Source organism: Gastrolobium bilobum, unplaced genomic scaffold (genome assembly GCF_033153095.1).
Source record: "Gastrolobium bilobum isolate Gb01-03AN ecotype WA unplaced genomic scaffold, APGP_CSIRO_Gbil_v1 utg52192, whole genome shotgun sequence".
NCBI lineage: Eukaryota > Viridiplantae > Streptophyta > Magnoliopsida > Fabales > Fabaceae > Gastrolobium > Gastrolobium bilobum.
In genome coordinates, this window is record NW_026898862.1 from 31,021 (window position 1) to 53,023 (window position 22,003).

At 38.7% G+C, this 22,003-nt stretch overlaps 1 protein-coding gene across 1 annotated transcript; it reads right to left on the minus strand.

The window, feature by feature from the left end:
- Nucleotides 1–1,369: 1,369 nt before the first annotated feature.
- Nucleotides 1,370–21,018, minus strand: LOC133284748 (glutaminyl-peptide cyclotransferase). The gene is made up of 11 exons (XM_061481815.1): nucleotides 20,458–21,018; nucleotides 19,428–19,484; nucleotides 13,146–13,181; nucleotides 4,004–4,068; nucleotides 3,609–3,672; nucleotides 3,372–3,489; nucleotides 3,143–3,240; nucleotides 2,904–2,974; nucleotides 2,575–2,602; nucleotides 2,278–2,338; nucleotides 1,370–1,928 (listed from the first exon to the last, which is right to left on the minus strand). The coding sequence occupies exons 1-11, from the start codon at nucleotides 20,710–20,712 to the stop codon at nucleotides 1,813–1,815; spliced, it is 969 nt and encodes a 322-aa protein (XP_061337799.1). The 5' UTR covers nucleotides 20,713–21,018; the 3' UTR covers nucleotides 1,370–1,812.
- Nucleotides 21,019–22,003: the final 985 nt, after the last annotated feature.

A 22,003-nucleotide genomic window follows, 5' to 3' on the forward strand; every position in this document is an offset into this window, starting at 1 on the left:
TTGGATCGGTTTTGGAAGAAAAACTCATCCAATCCAATCCCTTCGGTTTGATCATGTAATCATCCATTTAGTTTATATTTTTTTTCAAATCCGATCTGATCCAATCCAATTTTTTCGGTTTGGATTGGATCGGTTTTCGGTTTTTTGAATATCTTAAAATTAGTCTCGTGATTATTGTGCAAATAACATCTTTTATATATATTGGCTTTGTAAAAAAAAAAAATTGAAATACAAAAATATCAGTAAACATTAATACAGTTGATGAGACGTGACTAAGTTTTTTCTTGGGTTTAGTTGATGAGTTAATGAGTTTTGAGTTTAGAAATTTTTGGACTATGATCGGGGAAAGGACAAGTAGGTAGAGGATAATTAATATATTGGATCGGTTTGGATTGGATCGGTTTTTATCAATCCATCCAAAAATCGATCCAATCCAATTAAAATTTGCGATTTTTTTTTTTCAATTTTTCGGTTTTCGGTTTATTCGGTTATCGGTTTTTCGGTTCGGTTTTCGCGATTTGAATCGGTTTGGATCGGTTGATGAACACCCCTAGTCCAAATGACCACTCGAACCGGGGAACCACTAGGTCACCGAGATCTGGGTCGACCCAGCCGGTCCGAGCCGATTTTTAAAACACTGATTCAAACTATTCTATACGCAATAACTGTATAAAACAAATTTTAAAACATAATGGACTATAATAAAAATTAGTTAATGTTATTTACTATATTATCTTTTGTAGTATATCAAAGAATAAAACTAATATGCCAATAAATACTGTAAAAATCAATAATTTAATTTTTTTTCGTAATTTTGTAATTTTTCTATTTTTATTTATTTTGTATAAGAAGTGTTAAAATCAAAATTTCATTCAAAAAATTAATATTTTGTGATATTTGTATGAGTTAATATTTATAAAGGTGATGGAGAATGATAAATAAAATATATAAAATTTACATTACCTATTGTATTATAAACATTATAAAATATGTTATAAAATTATTGCAAATATAAGAGAAAGAAAGAAGAAAAAAACTTAGAATCAGTAGTAGAAAAGGCTCGATTATCTACAGATTTATTTTACGAAAAATATTTCGTCAAAAATAAAAACAGAAATATTTTCCACCAAAAATAGAGATGAAATTAGAGAGGGAAACGTTTCGGTTGCTATCAGTAATGAATATAAAATTAAGGACTTTGACTTGACTATGGAAAAATAAAGCACATCTTTAAGAAGAAAACCTTGAATCTTAAATATTATGTTCAACGGAAAAAATTATTTGTACTGAATACTACATCAAACAGCAAAAAAAATACTTCTCTTGGAAGAGTTTTATCAAATTATTAAAATATTCATAGATAGCCTTTCCTGTGGACACGCCGCCACCACAATGCATAATACAATATAGTATCTACACATCAATATATGGTGAACCCAGAAGTCTCAATTTGTGATAACACTAGCAATTAAAGAACTTAACCACTAAAGCCATCCATTCTTTTTTTTCCATTTTTTGGGGGTTGTATTTCCATTCTTTTTCAGTATGACTCTCAAATTACCTTTGTTCTACACTTCCCCGTTACTTACATCCTCTGCACGATCATACAGAAGGACTGATTGACCTCTCTCATTGTATATTGCCTTAATAAAATTCTTGATCTGCTACATAAGAATGATACTAGAAAGGTTAAGGTATTCTCTCAACTGAATATATTTAGAAAATGACCATGCCATAGTAACATTTCTAAAACTAAGTTTAGCTCCCAATTCTTCCAGATAGATATCAAAACTAATGCAGAAACAGCTAATATCATGTAAAACTGAAAGGCCTACGCAAGCAGAGCTGTTCAACGACCCCTTCTTCAATTGGTTTCTTTATAGGAGAAACCTTGATTTCATACAGCTTTGGCCACAGTTTTCCGGTCACTGCAAGCAAGACATAGATTACATAAACTTACTAAACTGGAAATGGAAAGGGGAAAGCAAGAAAATTAGCTTTCATTTATTAATGCTTACTAGGAAATTCCTAAAGGAAAAGGAATGTTTAACATTTTACCTGTTCCTGGCTAATTTATTAAACTCTGTATTCTTATGCATACCATTTTAACATTTATTAGTAAAACATAATAGTTGGATTCTGCAGTCAGGTCACTTCCATTTTCATCCCAATTTTTATCGGATGTCATGCTAAATAATAATAATAATAAGTGTTAGATGGATGGAATGGAACGATATGTTTGAACAACAATATAATAAACTAATAACTGGAGCTTACCAAAAATCCGCTCCCGCTCCCGCTCACTATCCCATGCTATCCCATTCAAAACATCAATAGCCTAAAATATAAAAGATGTACCCATAAGCAATTAATAATGTGCAACAGTTAATTGCAACAGTTACCTCTAATGACAAGTTGATCTCGAAACAGGAATAAAAGATTTTTCACTGTTTAAAGCACCCTTTTTTTACCCTATTTTTAAATTATTGCTGCACAATAAAAATGTAAAATGTACACACTGAATAATAGGACAAAAATCTTATCTCCAAATATCAAAAGGCTGAGGTTCCTTACATTATTCCCAGCTTCAATAAGTTCTTTCCTGCATATTATAAAATTAAATGTAACTTTAAGCAACAAATGGACAAAGATAATTATTAGGGAAAACCCCTACTTTAGTCCTCAAAAGATTATTACATCAAGTTGGCCCTCGAATGTTAATTTTTTGGCATCAAAATAATCCAAAAAAAAAAAAAAAAAAAAGAAGATCATCGAGAACCAATTTAATGTTTCTAACCTTTCGAGGACCAAATTAAGGGATTTACTTTACTTATTATGTCATTGACATACACATAAGCATTAAGTAATTAGTTTGTATGCAGAGAAGGAAAAAGAAGCCATACCTTAAATTTTGGAGGAGAATCCATCCAAGAACACCCCCATCATTGGGAGAGATTCTTACAATGCAGTCAGTCTACACAATGAAATATCAAACTCAGAGTCCAGTATAACAGAGAACCTTGGGCCACAGACATCATGCATAATTGCATACATGGCTAATATTTGTCTTCATTTTGCAGAATTTTAGGGAAAGAGATTATTTTATCCAAGTACAATCATAGATGAACATGCAAGGACATACCAGATAAACATTTGCCCAAACTTCACCATTTATATATTCCAATTCATTGAGATTGTGTACTTGATGACCCTTATAGTAGACAACTTGTTTTGACACAGCTATATCAATGAGGGCAAGATAAATTCCGTGAAAATGCAAGGAAAACAAAGTATTGTCAAGTTTGAAAGCTGAAGGGTTTGGAATACAAATGGTAAAAGGAAAGGAATAAAATTTCAATTAAGAGACAGACCTTTAAATGTTTGAGGATCAAGTTGATACAATGTTGAACTGCCATCACTTCCAAACAAGACTTTTCCATCAGTTGCCAGACCCCAACCATCATTCATCTCATGATTAAATGTCCCTAGCTGCATAATATATTTATATAATTATGCAGAATAATAAACAGATTGCAAATTCAAAAAGTAGGAGCTACTCAAACCAATACAAAGACAAAAGATTACGAGTGCAAGGTAAAGGAACAAACTTTGCTTAAATTTTTTTGGTCATATATGAAACCAGTTTTCTGCAACCATGTTACTTGGAGCAGCCTACAAAATGTGCAACAGATAAAGTAAACGCAACTATCAAATGTAAGGGGAAAAAATAGTGATTAATGACTCAATATCAAGTGTTTAAGCCAAAAGCACATTATATCTAGATAGACTTAAAGTAAACATCCCCTACAACATCCAGTAACAACGGAATAAAATTGCAAGATTGCAGAAAATCAGGGAGTTACTATGCAGTTTTAATGTCTAGCAACCAAAATTGGCAATCAATTGGTCTTTTCCATCTCCCTATGCACCGAAAGTAGAACCATTGTTTAAGTTTGGTGATCTACATATAAGAACAAAATGCAACATAATTTGCCTTGCACACCTATTATTGAGGAGAGTTAAACCTTCCCCAAATAAAGAATCATCCATCTTCTGAAGATCCTCAACCTGCATGTAGCACAAATTATCAATATATGAAATTTACATAAATTCCATAATATCTGTCACAAAACAACTCTCCCGAAAGATTAAGTTGTCGGGGGTGAAGGCATATAAATGGTTTTATTATGTCATTAATAGATTTATATCTAACATTTTATTATATCTCTAAACATATCCTCTATGACCAATGGGTTCAAAGTTCGATCTTGCTGCCCCAATCTTCTAATAAAAAGAAGTTGAGTTTCAATACAAGTTAGGTGGGCCTATGTACATTGTCCATTTTCAAGCCCAAAGGGATCTTGTATGAGGGGGTCTGTTAGATATAATATAAATTTGTTAATGATAAAATAAAACCATTTATATGCCTTCATCTGATAGCTTCAGCTTTTGGGAGAGTTGGTTTGTAACAATGTCGAATATTATATCGTTCATAATAAGCATGCTACATTGATATGAACAATTCCTACATAAATACATCTGTACCTTAATGGAAAGGTCAAAATTCTAATTGCAAATACCCTAGTGGCATAGCAAAAATACATCTTACATATATGGTTTATTAAGTTCTTTTTCTTGGAGTATATCCAGTAGTGTTAAAGAAAAGATCTGTCAGCAAGATCAAAGGAAGAAAAGATAAATACAAACAAATTCTTAAATGCATTCTCTAAGTTCATTTCTTTATTATTTTACATCACATGTGATTGACCAATCTTCTTAGTAATAATCTCTTGAAATTATGAGGCATACCTTTAAAATCTCCCTTTTGAGAAATGCCAGTATCTATTATTACCACTATTTTGTTTGTTAACTCACCAGCACACTACTGTTTTTAAACCTGTGATTTGTTAGTATATGGATGTCCTAGAGACAATCTTTTGATTAGATTAGGACATATGTGGACCTTTTTATATTGTCGCAAATAAATAAAAAGCACTCTTTATTCTGTTTCATATTTTGTCTCAATATTAATGTTAATATATTATATGAGTAACTGGATAAACCCCTTGGAATAAAATAGGTATCTATTGAGTATCTGTGATGAGATCACGATCATGAGGATTTAAGGATACCGGATGTTTATTCCTAATTTTATGTTCTAGTCTAGAGACACTGAGAATGGGGATCAGTAATCTCGGATAAGACTAGCACGACTTATCTACTTGTATTCAGATACAAGGTAAAGACCTCATGAGCTACAGATATGGAGATGTCTTAGCTAAAGTCGTGGGTGGACCTATAAGGATATAGCTCGCACTGAACAGACCCACAAAGAGACTCTATGCGGAAATCTTACAAAAGTATCTGTAAAGAACTTTGGGATACACCACCCCAAAAGCTAGCTCAAAGGGTGGGAGTGCCCAAGGCCTTATAAACTCCACATTAGTTGCACATAAAACCAATGTGGGACTATATATCTCAACACGCCCCCTCACGCAAGAGCCCTTTGGGATTGAAGCGTGGATTGCACAGGCCCAATTTTTGGTTTACCTTTTGTGCTTTTTATTTTTAATTCCACTTTAAAGTGGGGGGCGGTGAGGATCGAACCTCAAGCTCTGATACCATATTGAAAAGAAGTTTTGTATATTGATATTTAATAATTTACATGAGTGAGTATTTATACAAGAAAGAATCGCTAAGAATGACTAAGCGATGACTAATCAATCCTAATCACAATCAATTCTAATCAATCACAATCAATCCTAATCAATCATAATCAATCCTAATTAATAGGAAATAAAAACGGAAACATGTTTGAATTCTGATTTTCTACACTCCCCCTCAAGTTGGGAGGTAAATATTGATCATTCCCAACTTGCCAATCAAGTCTTTGAATGCTGGACGGTGTAGGCCCTTGGTAAGAATATCTGTCGTTTGCTCTTTGGTTGGAACATATATCAAACGCACACTTCCATCATCTAATTTTTCTTTGATGAAGTGACGATCAACTTCCACGTGCTTTGTTCGATCATGATGCACAGGATTTTGAGCAATGCTAACAGCTGCCTTGTTGTCGCAATATAGTTTTATTGGTAGGGAATATGAAATCTTCAACTCTTGAAGAAGTCTTCTCAACCAAATTCCTTCACAAACTCCATGAGCTAAAGCTCGAAATTCTGCTTCAGCACTACTTCTTGCAACCACTGTTTGCTTTTTGCTTCTCCAAGTAACAAGATTCCCCACACATAGGTACAATAGCTTGAGGTAGATCTCCTGTCTACTGATGAGCCTGCCCAATTTGCATCAGTGTAGATTTCAATTGTCCTTTTATACCCCTTTTTAAAGAATAATCCTCTTCCTGGAGTATTCTTGAGGTATCTAAGCACCCTATAGACTGCACTAAGATGCTTCTCCTTGGGTGAGTGCATGAATTGACTAATCATACTCACCGCAAAGGCAATGTCAGGACGCGTATGAGATAAGTAGATTAGTTTACCAACCAATCGCTGATATTGTTCTTTATCCACCTCATTCCCATCTTCAATACCTAACTTGGTATTAGGTTCCACAGGTGTCTCAGCAGGTTTACACCCTAACATTCCTGTTTCCAACAAAAGATCTAGAACATATTTCTTTTGTGTTAGAGTGATGCCTGTTTTGCTCCTAGCAACTTCCATACCAAGGAAATATTTGAGAGTGCCAAGGTCTTTGAGTTCAAATTGAGTTGCTAGAAATTTCTTCAAGGTGTTCAATTCCTCAATATCATCACCTGTAAGAATTATATCATCTACATATACAATAAGAATAGCAATTTTACCATCCTTAGAGTGTTTGTGGAAGAGAGTATGATCAGTCTGTGCTTGAATGAAGCCTCTTCTTTTGACTGCTTGTGAGAATTTGTCGAACCATTCTCTGGGAGATTGTTTCAATCCATATAGAGACTTTTTTAGTTTACACACTGATCCATTTCCCTTTTCAAAACCAGGTGGAGGATCCATATAGACTTCTTCATGTAAGTCACCATTTAGGAATGCATTCTTCACATCTAACTGTTGCAGAGGCCAATCTAGATTGGCAGCAAGAGATAAGAGAACTCGGATGGTATTGACTTTAGCAACCGGAGCAAAAGTCTCATGATAATCTATCCCATGAGTCTGAGTGAAACCCTTTGCAACCAATCTTGCCTTGTATCTGTTGATGCTATTATCTGCATTGAATTTTATTGTAAACGCCCATTTGCATCCTACTGCCTGTTTTCCTTTGGGTAGGGTCACTATCTCCCAAGTTCCATTTCTTTCTAAAGCATTCATTTCTTCAAAGACAGCATCCCTCCATTTTTTATCATTGAGAGCCTCATGTATATTTCTCGGTATCTTTGTACTATCCAACATAGTATTGAAAGCACGAAACCCTGGGGACAACTTTCCGTATGAAATATGATTAGAAATAGGATGAGTAGTACAAGATCGAGTACCTTTTCTGAGAGCAATGGGCAAGTGTAGATCATTTTCACCATGACACTCAAGTATTGGGGTGCTGGAACTAGAACATGGTTTAGAATCCTGGCAGTGTAGAGGCTCTGGGTTATTCACACTTTGAGGAGGCTTTCGCCTGCTATAAACTTGTCCCCATTTTGAGGAGGCTCTTGATGGTGAGGATTCTGTAGCTCCCCCTGTTTCCAAAAATAGAGGTAATACTGTGGCATCAGTAGGTTCCCATGACTGATCTTCATCTACTCCTATAGACTCCCCTTGAAGAGAAGTCGAGGGGAAGAAAGGGTCATTCTCAGAAAAAGTGACATCCATAGAGACAAAGACCTTACGAAGAGAGGGTGAATAACATTTATAGCCACGTTGAGTAGGAGAATAACCAATAAAGACACACTGAAGAGACTTAGGATCAAGCTTAGACCGTTGATGGGAGGGAATATGGACAAATACAACGCAACCAAATAACTTGAGAGGTAAGGAGGAGACACCTCGGAAGGAAGGGAAGATACGAACAAGACTAGAAAGAGGAGACTGAAATTTCAGAATGCGAGATGGCATTCGATTTATCAGATACGAGGCAGTGAGAACTGCCTCTCCCCAAAGATATTTAGGAACACTCGTGGTAAACATAAGAGCCCGAGCAACTTCAAGGAGATGTCGGTTTTTTCTTTCCGCAACTCCGTTTTGTTGGGGTGTGTCAGGACACGAGCTTTGGTGAAGAATGCCATGTTGGGAAAGATATTCTCCAAGAATAGAGTTAAAATACTCTTTGCCATTATCTGTACGAAGAATTTGTATAGCAACTTGGAATTGGGTTTGAACCATGGCATGAAATTTTTTAAACACGGATGCAGCATCGGACTTATCCTTTAGAAGATACACCCAACAGACTCGAGAATGGTCATCAATGAAGGTAATGAACCATCGAGTACCTGAAATATTTTTAACACAGGCTGGACCCCATATGTCACTATGAATTAAGGAAAATGGGGAAGAGTCATGGTGAACTTTAGAAGGATAATGAGCACGAGTATGTTTGGCAAGTTGACAAATATCACAAGAAAACAAACTTGGACTTTTATTAATAAATAAGTTGGGCAACAACTTCTAAAGATAAATAAAATTTGGATGGCCTAGCCTACGATGCCACAGCATAACATCATTACATGAATCAAAAGGAAACATAGAGTTTTTTTCTACAAAAACAGCTTCATGAGTCACATCCTCCTCAAAATAGTAAAGTCCACCATCCTCTCTAGCACTGCCAATCATCCTCTCCGAGTCCTGTTCCTGAAAAACACAACCATGTGGAAAGAATTTAGCAAAGCAATGCAACTCAGAGGTGAGCTTGCTAATGGAAATGCGATTACAAGTCAGAGAAGGAACATAAAGAACTGATGTCAAAGTAATCAGCTCAGAAAGTTTAATGGTTCCGTGTCCCGCAATCTGGGAAAAACTGCCATCGGCGATCTTGACCCGAGAAGGTTCAGAATATGGAGTGTATAAACAAAACAAGCCAAGATTACATGTCATATGATCAGAGGCTTCAGAATCAAGGATCCAATGATTTTGACTATCAACATGGAAAGTTGTACCTTGCTGGACCACATGACTAGTGGCCTTAGGAGGTTGAGTCAAAAGTCTCTGAAGTTGTTCAAACTGAGTCTTGCTAAGAAAGACACCATCAGAGTCAGAGGATGCATGAGGCTCATCAACCTTGTCATCAATAGAGACCTGATATGCACGACCTTTATTTTGTCCTTTGGGCTTCCAATTTGCAGGTTTCCCGTGGATTTCCCAACATTTCTCACGGGTATGACCAATTTTATTGCAGTGGGTGCACCATGGACGACCATCCCGTTTTGATTCTCCGGAGGAACGGTCAATGGTACGGTTGGCAGCTAATGCAGACATATCATCAGGCTTATCAAGTGACTCCTTTTCTCCCAGCATAACTCTCTGTCTACTGGCTTCTCGACGAACTTCAGCAAAGGCGTCAGCAAGTGAAGGTAACGGTCGCTGCCCCAATATTCGACCACGAACCTCATCAAGATCTCGGTTGAGTCCGGCAAGGAAATCATACAGTCTTTCCTTCTCCAAGTGTTTTTTAAATTGGGTATTAGATTCCAATCCCTTAAGATCATATGCATAATAAAGATCCAATTCCTGCCATAAATTCGTTAGTGCAGTAAAATATTCAGTAACAGTCATACCCCTTTGACGAAAGTCTCTCAACTTATTTCTCAGTTCAAAAACTTGAGAGGTATTCTCCAGATCGGAGTAATTCTGTTGAACAGCATCCCAAATTTCCTTGGCAGTATCAAAGAACAGATAGGTTTGGCCAATCTGTGGTTCCATGGAATTAGTCAGCCAAGCCATGACCAAGGAATTATTAATTTCCCAATCGTCATAATCAGGAGAATTCTCAGTAGGTTTCTTAATTCTTCCCTCAAGATAGCCCATCTTACCCTTTGCCCGAATGACCAACTTAACTGATTGAAATCATCGCAGAAAATTCTTACCGTTCAACCGGTGATTGGTGATCTGCAAACCTAAGTTGTCTCCAGAGGACTGAGAATTTGGGGCAGATGAGGAGGCAGAAGAGTGTTTTGAGGAAGCCATGAATAGAAACAAAAGGGTTGACCATTGATGAAAAATCAAGTTTTGTAAATTTTTGATCTGACCTCTGGAACAGGAAGGGGAGAAGCCGGCGAGAAGGTCTGTGCAAGTCGCGGCGGAAAAAGACGTTGGGAAGGCGGCGCGTGGAGCTCACGCACCGGAGACTGGCCGCGCGTGTGACGGCGTGTGGCGGCGCGTGCGGCGGTTGACGGCGATGGGTCCAGCGGCGGTCGACTCGTCGGATCCTTCTGAGTCGAATGGTCACCTCACTTTCTTGATCGGAGGTCAGTAGACTAGGTTTCTGTGTTGGACAGATTCAAGGAGGTGTTTGACGGTGATAGAAGTGTTTGGATGGTTATTTCAGATTTGAATTAGGGTAGGAACGAACCTCAAGCTCTGATACCATGTAAAGAACTTTGGGATACACCACCCCAAAAGCTAGCTCAAAGGGTGGGAGTGCCCAAGGCCTTATAAACTCCACATTAGTTGCACATACAACCAATGTGGGACAATATATCTCAACAGTATCATTAGAGCAGTCTCTTAATATTTGGGTATGTCTTTCCTTAGACCATAAGTTGTCACCTAGACTGTGTTCTAGAAGGCATGTTTTGATTGTATACCTCGTCTGCCTGAAACATGGAGACTCATAGGTATACTTTTGGACATGTCCTGAAAGAGCACAGGCCTAGAGTGATAAGCTGAAGGAATTCGTCAAATCTCTGTAAGGGATTAGGTTATCTGTAAACCGGAGAAATCGGGATGACATTTACAGGACTCGGGAATCAATGCATAGTAAAAGAGATCATGAGATGATCTGCCTTTAGAGTCAGTAAATTGAAGATTCCTTATTCCGAATTAAAGCTTACCCTAAACCGCAAGGGTTGATACACTTCCTCACCCTAGGTTTAAAGGGAAGGTAACCGAAACGAAAGGAAATACATACGACAACCAAATATGTGTAATAGGATGATCAAGTCATTAATCTAACTAGTTCTGGGGCAACAAAGCATTGCTAGTGCTCTGTGTTGTCATTAAATGGGTTGTGGGCTTGTTGGGCCCGAGCCGATTTATGTCAGTGGCTATATGTTGGACCTAATGGGTCACACACTAACACCTTATTGTCATGATGATCTAGCACTAAAGGTATTGGGCCTAATAATGGTTGTTAGCCCAAGAAGAAGTTTGGAAGCCCACCTAAAAGGGAAAAGGGCGCATGGATCATGTAGTGGGCTTGGATGGTCCAAAACATTACTAATTAATTTAATTAGTTAAATTAATTATCAAATATTTAAATTTTGAAATTTGAATTTGAAATTTGAATTTTGAATTTTGAAATTTGAATTTTGAGTTTAGAATTTAAATTTTGAATTTGAATTTTGAATTTAAATGTTTGAATTTGAATTTGAATTGGCTATGAAAAGTTGTTTCATAACAAAAGGATAAGATAAGATCTTGTTGGAACAAATCCCTTGTATCAAGAGGAGATCTTTGGAGATCACCAAGGGCTGTTTGGGGCGCTGAATTGGTGTGATTATAAGTGTCATCTAGTCAACCAAATAAGCTCCAATCAGATTTGGTTGGTTGAGAGAATCAGTGAGTGAGTTGGTTCAAATTTGAATGCAACTGCTCAACGTATCTGGACCCCTTTTGGGGCTGAATGGGGCGCATAGATGGCTGGCCATATGATGGCCATTAGGTTAGAATTTTGACTAGATAAAGATCTAGTCTCATGAGGATTGTATGGTAGGTTGTTGGGAATTTTGAATTGCAACAACTCCACCCTTTCTCTCCCTTTATGTGCGCCATTTGTGATCAGAATTTGGAGAAGAAAATCTGATTGCATCCTTGCTTCCTATCATCCTTTTGGTGCGCCACTTTTGTTAGGTTTTTCCCTAAGTGTTTTGGAATTAACCTAGCCTTTTCTAAGAGCATCCATGCCCCACTTTTGTGAAGCTTTCATGCTGAAAACTTCACTCTTCTAAACACCTTTACCTAGCCTCCTCCTTCACACATTAGACGCCTAGCAAGCTTTTGTGGTGATCAATTGGTGGCTTTTCAAGAAGAGTTCTTGCATCTTGACGTGGGGTGGTGTGGATTAACGTTAGAGGGTTTGAACCCTTCAAACCTGACACTGATCTCCTTGGTGTTTGAATCACAAACAAAGGTAACATCATGCTGTCTTAAAGCATGAATCTTGATTGCATGTGTTATTCCGCTTGAAAAATTTTGTTTTTCCCTCTCACATGCTTCGACCTTCAAGGTCATTTTTCTTTCATGATTCACAGTCCATCATTATCTACTCTGAAGCCAACTCATGCATATCTTTCTATTCCTTTAATAAATCCCCCACGCCCCTATTAATGTACCTTATACACATAATTATGATGTGCATCTAAACATATTAGTAAGTTCCTCGAGTATATGTTTATCCTTCTTTTTATGAGATATAAAAAAGTGCAATATAAAAAAGTGCAATATGCCTGCAACCTGCATCCATCAAATTAGTAGCCACATTCATAAATTTTGTGGGTGTAACAATAGCAGAAGCTGGGAGTGGGGACAAGCATGAATAATGGGAAAACATATCTAATAAAGAAATCCTTGTTGCCTTCTACAAACACATTAAAAGCATTTTTTTAATAACAAAACCTCAAAAAATAAATAAATAAAGAACAAAAACAAAACAATATAAAAAAGACTGAGTAAATCCATAATAGAAATTAATGTTGTTAATACAAACAAGCCAACTGCAGCAAGCAATCTGACAATGAAACATTGACCTGACTTCCTTGTCTAAAATTGTTCATACGGTACAAAAGTCCATTCAGCATATAACTAATTCTTAACAACTATGCCTATAAACTTGCAATCATAAGTACATACAGAATAACAGAACTTATCTCCAGATTGACCCAACTACATAGTTTTTTTTCCACCAGTAGTTATTCTCATAAATAGATAATAATTGGGAATCAAAATGAACTTAGTATTCAAATAAGTGCATGGAAGATTTCAAGAACCAAGGGACTGTACCTTCCCAGTTCGAAGAGCTACTTTCCGGACAGATGACTGAAACGACAAACAATTAAAAGCTTAAATGTATATACATTAAAAGCAACATTAATTATATGTCTAGGAAAACAAATATTAGAATGTAATTAGAAAACAAAACTAATCATGATTTTCTGAATACATTTTACAATAAATATAAGTTTCAAAATGCTTTGGTCTTATCTAATAGATACCACCAACACTGCTCTGTTTCAATCATCAAGTTTTAGTGAACCTCACAATTTTTTCTTCTGGTAACAAATTGTGGAACCAGCAGTCAAATTGCATCAGTTACACCCAATCCGGAAATTCCACTGCATTATGCAGCGGAAGAAGATCGTTTGAATGATTGAGTCCATTCAGCATACACAGAATTGGAGAACCAAGAGCAAATGTTTCGCTTGTTGCTCCTTTCAAAGCTATCAAAGCAAATCATTAACAACATTCTCGGTGTTTTCCATTTCAGGAGGCTTGGGAGAAAATCCACAAGCACTTCCATGGATTGATGAAATCTAAAGCTCGAAAACTCCGATCCAAGTTGAGTTCCATCTAAAAGGGAGGAAGATGGATTCCAGAGTATCTTTCCAGAATCAAAGCTCTATGTGATGTGCACATGGCGATTGTAAATCCTATTTCCGAGGAAGAATAAATCGAACTCATTCTTAAAGGCTTACTAGTTGAATACAGTTAAATGTAAAAGAATACGTTGTGTATTGATCTGTGTCAGGGAGTTACAATATATAGAGACCCTAATGGGCTTAAGTGTAAGGCCCAAACCTAATCCAAACCTAATCCTAATACAGTCAGAATACAGTCAGACTATTTACGGATAAGACAGAATCCAATCATATCTAATCAAATCTAATCATATCATATCTAATATTCTAACACTCCCCCTCAAGCTGGTGCGTATATATTATGAGCACCAAGCTTGTTACAAATGTATTCAACCCGAGGACCTCTAAGAGCTTTAGTGAAAACATCTGCTAGTTGATTAGACGAGTTGACAAAAGCTGTCTTGATTTCTCCTGACTGAATCTTTTCCCGAATGAAGTGACAATCAATCTCTATATGTTTGGTCCTCTCATGAAAAACAGGATTAGAGGATATATGTAGCGCAGCTTGATTATCACAGATGAGTGTCATGGGTTGTTTCTGTTCACAAAGATGAAGCTCCTGAATCAACTGCTTTAACCAGATCAACTAACATGTAGTATTTGCCATTGCACGATACTCAGCTTCTGCACTAGATCGGAAAACAACAGGTTGTTTCTTGCTTTTCCATGAGATTAAGTTTCCTCCGAAGAAGACACAATAACCAGAAGTAGAGCGTCTGTCCGAGGGTGATCCTGCCCAATCGGCATCTGAGTAATCACAAATTTCTGTATTTCCCTGATCCGAATACAACAAACCTTTTCCTGGTGCTCCTTTGATGTATCGGAGGATCCTCACAGCAGCATCCCAATGTGAATCACAAGGGGAATCAAGGAACTGACTGGCCATACTGACAGCGAAAGAAATATCTGGCCTAGTCACAGTAAGATAATTGAGCTTCCCAATTAGCCTCCGATAACGTCCAGGATCAGAGAACGGCTCCCCCTGTCCGGGTAATAACTTGACATTAGGATCCATAGGTGTATCAACTGGTTTACTCCCCAACATACCAGTTTCTTCTAGGATATCCAAGGCATATTTCCTTTGACAGATAGAAATGCCCTGTCTTGATTGCGCCACCTCAATTCCCAAGAAGTAACGCAGCTTCCCAAGGTCCTTTGTTTGAAATGTACTAAACAAATGCTGTTTTAACTGACGAATTCCGTCTTGATCACTTCCGGTGAGAATGATGTCGTCAACATAGACTAACAAATAGATACACTTATCAGGAGATGTAATCCTATAAAACACAGAATGGTCAACTTTACTGCGGATTAAGCCAAACGCCTGAACAGCAGAACTGAAACGACTGAACCATGCTCGAGGAGACTGCTTGAGACCATATAAGGATTTCCGAAGACGACACACCTTTCCAGACTCCCCCTGAGCAACAAAACCAGGTGGTTGCTCCATGTAATCTTCTTCTTGTAAATCACCATGAAGAAAGGCATTTTTGATGTCAAGTTGAAGGAGTGGCCAGTGACGAACAGCAGCAAGGGCAAGAAAGAGGCGGACTGACGCCATCTTAGCGACCCGAGAAAATGTATCGCTATAATCAAGGCCAAAGATTTGAGTAAAACCCTTGGCAACTAAACGTGCCTTGAGATGATCAATATGGCCATCAGGTCCAACTTTCACAGTAAAAACCCAGCGACAACCAACTATAGACTTCTCTGGAGGAGCAGAAACAAGGTCCCAAGTGCCATTGGAATGAAGTGCAGTCATCTCATCAAACATTGCTTGGCGCCACCCTGGATGGGAAAGTGCTTCACCTGTGGTCTTAGGAATAGAAATAGAAGAAAGACTAGAAACAAAGGTGAAATGAGGTGAAGAAAGACGGTCATAACTCAAAAAGGTATAAAGAGGATAAGGGTTACAAGTAGTACGTGTACCTTTTCTTTGAGCAATGGGAAGAGTCTCTGATGAAGGATCCGGAGGGGAAGAAGCAACAGCAGTGGGCGATGAGTCAGCAAGAGTCGAGTCGACAGGAGGCACAGTTTTGCGACGCTGATAGGTGAGAAGTGGACGGTCCTCAGGTATAGAAGCAATAGGTTGCTCATCTGGAATAGAAGCACCTGCAGCTGGCAAAGACAAGTCAAGAAAAGGGACAGGAAGTACATGATCAACCTGTGACATCTGAGATGGGATAGAATTAAAGGGTTGTTGATCAAGAAAAGTGACATCAGCGGAAACTAAGTAATGCTTAAGGTCGGGAGAATAACAACGATAACCCTTTTGAAGACGAGAATAACCAAGAAAGATACACTGAAAGGCTTTGGATGTTAACTTATCCTTACCAGGAGTGAGATCATGAACAAAACAAGTACAACCAAAAACATGTGGAGTTAGAGGATAAAGAGGAACATCTGGAAGCAATAGATTATGAGGAATGTCATTGTGGAGCACAGATGAAGGCATGCGATTGATGAGAAAACAAGAGATGAGTACAGCATCTGCCCAGAAGTGAAGAGGAACCTGCATATGAATAAGAAGGGTACGGGCAGTTTCAATGAGATGTCTGTTTTTACGTTCAGCCACCCCATTTTGTTGTGGAGTGTGAGGACAAGTAGTTTGATGTAAAGTACCTTGTGTGGCCAAGAAATTAGAAAAATCAATAGAAACATATTCCTTAGCATTATCACTACGTAGAATACGAATAGAAACACCAAATTGAGTATTGATCTCAGTAGAAAACTTTTTATAAATGGAAAATAACTCAGAACGATTTTTCATTAAATAGGTCCAAGTGCAACGGGAAAAATCATCAATAAAGGCAACGAAATACCGAAAACCTAAGACAGACAAGGTACGACTTGGACCCCAGATATCTGAATGAACAAGAGAGAAAGGGGCATCAGCTCGTTTATTGACTCGACTGGCAAAAGAGGAGCGTGTATGCTTCCCTTGTTGACATGACACACAATCTAAAGACTGAAGACCGGACAAAAGAGGAACCATTTTCTGCAACTTGGAAAGACTTGGATGACCAAGGCGACTGTGGGTAAGTTGTGGAGATTCTGTGAGAGAGCATGCTACTGAAGGACGAGGCACATCCAGATAATAAAGCCCCCGTGACTCACGACCCACTCCAATCATTTTTCCCGTACCCGGATCCTGCACAGAAACAGAATGGTTAGAGAAAGTAATGGTGCAAGTGAGGGAGTGGATCAACTTACTAATAGAAATTAAGTTATAAGGGATGCCAGGAATGTAATAGACAGATGTCAGGGCCAAGGTAGAGGTCGGACGAGCTTGTCCAATCCCACAAACTGGGGCTTTGGTTCCATCCGCAAGGGTAAAAGACGGTAAATGATCAGAATAAGCAAGAGATGTAAAGAGTTCCTTATTACCACAGAGATGATCGGTAGCACCGGAGTCAAATATCCAAGTGCCAAGTGATGTAGAATGAGAAACACAAGCAACGGGATTACCAGTATAAGGCTGAGACTGAGGAGAAGCCTTCCTGAGAGGGGTTTGGAGTGCAGCACAGTCCGAACCTGAACCAAATGATGCTTTGTCTGACTGAGCTATATTTGCAACAATAGAAGGAGAGTTAACCTCCGAGAGATCAGGAGATGCTGCTGCCATTTAAAGATAAAATATAAAAGCCGTAAACGAAGGCAAACGATATCCAATCAAGAAGAACCATGCGTCTAAGGTCAGACCCACAGAGAAACAATCACAAATCCAGAAAGGGGAGGAGAAGGCGAGCTTCTCTGTCCAAGACCGACCGGAAAAAGCCGCCAGAATAGTGCTCACGCGCCAGCAGAAGGTGGCGCGTGAAGCCCACGAGCAGTGAAGACAGGTGGCGCGTGACGGCGCGTAGGAGATGCGTTGCTGACCGGACCACCACAGACCTGGTCGCCGGGAAGAAAGGGTCCTGATCGCGTGAAGTTTGGTCGGAAAAGTCGCCGGAAAAAGTCTCCGGTTGCCTGAACAGTGATTCTGACGGCGGGCGGTGGTTCCGGTGGCCGTCGGAGGTGCTGACGCGTTTGGAAAAATCACTCAGAGGCTGTTTACAGCCCTAGAAGGCTTGCCGGAAGGACGCACGGCAAGAAAGAGGACTCCTAAGCAGTGGGCTTAGGTTTTTAAAGCAAAAAACAAGGTTTCTGAGCGGAAGAGCTCTGATACCAAGTTAAATGTAAAAGAATACGTTGTGTATTGATCTGTGTCAGGGAGTTACAATATATAGAGACCCTAATGGGCTTAAGTGTAAGGCCCAAACCTAATCCAAACCTAATCCTAATACAGTCAGAATACAGTCAGACTATTTACGGATAAGACAGAATCCAATCATATCTAATCAAATCTAATCATATCATATCTAATATTCTAACAAATACAATCCCTTCGTGACAACCATCCACGGTCGTCGAAATCCTTAGTTTGCTGAACACCTTGGTATTGAACTCAATGGCTCAAGAATAGAGATCTGAGAAAAAGAAAAAGAAATCCCAGTATCAGATTCTATGTCAATCAATATTGTGCATCAAGCTCTATCTTCATCGAAAGAGAGTAACACAGCAAACCAAAGTGCTTTCTTCGCCCTTATTTTACTGAAACAGGAATGAACTTAGACACAGAACTTGTATGGGACTGGTGGTGGCTCTGACACTTCAGATCAAGGTTGAGGACGTTCAAATAGACGTGGAAATTGAGAACAAGGATGTGGTAGCCAAAGTAACAGTCAGTGCAACCTTTGCTACAAGTTCGGTCATGAAGTTGAAACCTGTTGACACTGGTTCGGTGAGACCTTTGTCCCCATGCTACCTCCTCCAACGATTCCTCAATATTCTCCTCCACAACAACAACAGCGATTCTTTCAATACCTGCAACCACCCACAAGCTATGCTTACTACTCAACCAGGATTGTTGCCGACTACAGCTACTGTTCCTGTTCTAGAATGTTTCCCAGACTCTGGAGCCTCACACCATGTCACCTCTAATCTACAGAATCTAGTTCAAAGTACTCAGCTCTCTGGTCTGATCAAGAACTTATTGGCAACGACCAAGGTATGCCAGTGACAGCTGTTGGCTCTACACAATTCACCTCACCACTCCAACCACACTCCATCTTTGGAATTTTCTCTTAGTCCCCTCTATCATGAAAAATCTAATCAGTGTCAGTAGCAAGTCATTAGTATTAATCCTGTTAAGAACAGCACTCCAGACAAAAGGTTTGACCTTACAGTCAGATGTTCAACTTATAACATTATCCATTTTTAACTAAATCTTATGATTGTTAAAAGGCACCCCAATGCACAAGGCTCCTTGTAGGGCATGGAGAGGTTCAGATGTGTGCAGCCTTATCACAACAGCAAAATGGTTTTTTCTGTAACTGGAACCCATGACCACCAGGTCACAAGTTAACAAACTTTAACAATGTGCCAAGATTAACCCTAAACTAAAACTTATAATCATTATTTGGAAAAAGAAAATTGAACAAATTAATGTAAATGATGCTGGCTGATCTAAATCCAAGTATACACAAAATTTTCAATCCCACTCCAACGGTAGAAAGGAAAAAAGTTAATACAAAAAGATAATCAAACTCATAAAAACAATAAGAGAAAGAAAAGGCAATGGAGCAAACAAAATCAGTAACATTACCTTCCCATAAATACCAGTTGACTCGAATAAGGTGTCATTTCCAGCATAAAGAAGGCCCTGAAATCAAGCAAGCAATTTTACTTTTCCATGAGTGACAAATTAAATAACACTCAAAGTAACATCTTGGCATTACACTAATGTAGCAATGCATGCTTTAACTAATAAATGCATAAAATCTTTTAAAATATATATCTCCTTAGCTTAGCACAAAGCTCAATAAGATCATGTGCTACTTATGCTAGAGCATCCAAGAAAGTTCTCCAATGAATTCAGTCTAGCTTTTATATCATTCCTCATCTTCATTTTGTACAGAAACCAACAGTTTCTTTCATATTCAATAGAAAACCTGGACTTACAAATGACCCTTTAATGAAGATAGGTTAAAATATCCCTTCAAGAGTAAGGTCTTCTTCTTTGCAACACTTTTCATAGAAGAAACTACAACACAATATTCAACCCAGAGTTCCGTCTTTTTCACCAAATCCCCCCTGTCCTAGCTAAAATACCTACCCTTCCTCATTACATTCACTCCCCAAATGAGTCAGCTGCCTCAAATAATTATTTGAAAATACAATAAAGGGAAAATCCACCCCCCCCCCCCCCCAAGATAAGGATGAGAGTCGATTGTCCGCAACAACACCATTACATTTTTTTTTTTTGTAAAGAATTTGTTTCCAAAACTCAAACCTGTAACTTTCGGGTCACAATTCTCATGTGCGGTGTGCCTGTCCCTCTCGCATGTTAACTTAGACCCAAGCTAACACCTCTCTCCATATTTGATCATAAGAAGTTGGTTGTATGGAAAAAAAGAGAGCCTAATAGTAATTCAGATATTGGCCTAACTCATCATCAGCCATCAAGCAAACAAAGCATTGCATCAAAATTGTTTCTCAGCTCTTCCAAAACAAAATAAAACACCCAGAAAATTAAAAGCATTAATAAAACTAGATACATGAATATAAAATTAAACCAATCCCCAACCATATCAAGCAGTAACTGAAAAACATATCTTGAACCCAAAAAAATTGACCTGGGTGAAGGCTTCTGGGTCGTGAGGGAACTCATTGACCACAGTGACCATTTCATAGGAAACCCCACGTTGGAACGCGCGCAACTTGTTCGACGAAATGATCAAGAGAGCGATGACGGAAACAACGAGAGAAGCGGAAAGAAGAATGGAAACTGCGGTTAAAGCGCGAGGCTTGCGCCGTGGAGGAGGAGCGGCTGCCATGGAAGGGTTCTCCTGCATCTCACGGGGCCTCTTCTTCAGCGATCTTGTTCCCATGGTTCTTCATGGGATAGAGAGAGAAAGCGAGAAAGAGAGAGAGGTCAACGATAGCACGTGGTTGTCGCAGGTCAACGATGGCGCTAACATGCGCCTGCTATATGTCTCTTTCTTGTTTACAGCGCCTCGTCGACTACGTGACGGCGCAGAACGCGCGGCGGTGTTGGTTGGGTGAATCAGCTGTGGGCAAGACCACTGTGAGCATCTGTTCGCTTCGGCGTCGGTTTTGCCACGTCACATATTATTAGATGTATATAGCTTAGTTTGTACCTATAGCAGCTGATTACTGCTGCTCTTGCTATCAGTTAGGTTGTTACAAGTTTGTTAGATTTGCTAACTCATCTCTGAGTCAGCTTTGTGCTCTATATATAGAGTTTGTACTCTTTTACATGATATACGATTCATTTCTACTCTGATAATACATTTTACACATTAACTCTCTCTCTCATGCCTCTCTCTCAATCTCTCTCAGTTTCTCACATTTTCCTTCAATGGAGGAATTCTATTATGGTATCAAGAGCCTTATGATCCATACACAGTAGTTAATCATGTCTTCTGCAATCAACACAGAAGCCAGCGCAGGTGGTCAAAGCAAATCCACCTCCAAAACCACGATGGAACCTAAAAATCCATCGTCTCTCTTCAATTTTCAGATCTCTGCAAGGTTAACAGAAGATAATTATCTCTTCTGGAACCAGATCATAGAACCAATCATTACTTCACATCAACTACAACGTTTCTTAGTGAATCCAAAAATTCCTCGAAAGTTCGAGACAGAAGACGATCAAGAAAACGGTGATTTTAGTTCTGCATACTCTGAGTGGTTAACACAAGATCAGATGCTCTTGACTTGGCTGTTATCCATTATCTCTGAGCAAGTGGTGAACGACATTCTCCCTGTGAAACACCCGTTCGAAGCTTGGGAGAATATACACAAGTTGTTTCATGGCGTGATGAAATCCAGATCCAGACAACTCAGATCTGAGTTGAAGACAATGAAGAAAGGTACGAAGACTGCAAGAGACTACATAACTCGAATCAAAACGATCTGTGATTCTCTTAAATCAATTGGAAATCCAGTCTCAGTTGAAGAGCATATTGAGACGATACTTGAAGGATTGCCTTCTGATTACAATCCGTTTGTGATGATGATACATGGACGTGACAGAGCATACTCCGTTGCAGACTTAGGAGTAGAGCTTATAGCTCATGAACAGCTTCTGATCAAGCAGAATGAACAGCTACTGAATGAAGGAGCATCCCTGAACCTCACTCAACGTGTTCAGGTGCA

Coding starts and splice junctions, on each gene's coding strand:
- LOC133284748 (XM_061481815.1), bottom strand. CDS start 20,712: ATGGGAACAAGATCGCTGAAGAAGAGGCCCCGTGAGATGCAGGAGAAC. Junction 19,485..20,457: donor ACCCAGAAGCCTTCACCCAG/GTCAATTTTTTT, acceptor GCTTGATTTCAG/GGCCTTCTTTATGCTGGAAA. Junction 1,929..2,277: donor GGAGCGGGAGCGGATTTTTG/GTAAGCTCCAGT, acceptor TCTTGCTTGCAG/TGACCGGAAAACTGTGGCCA.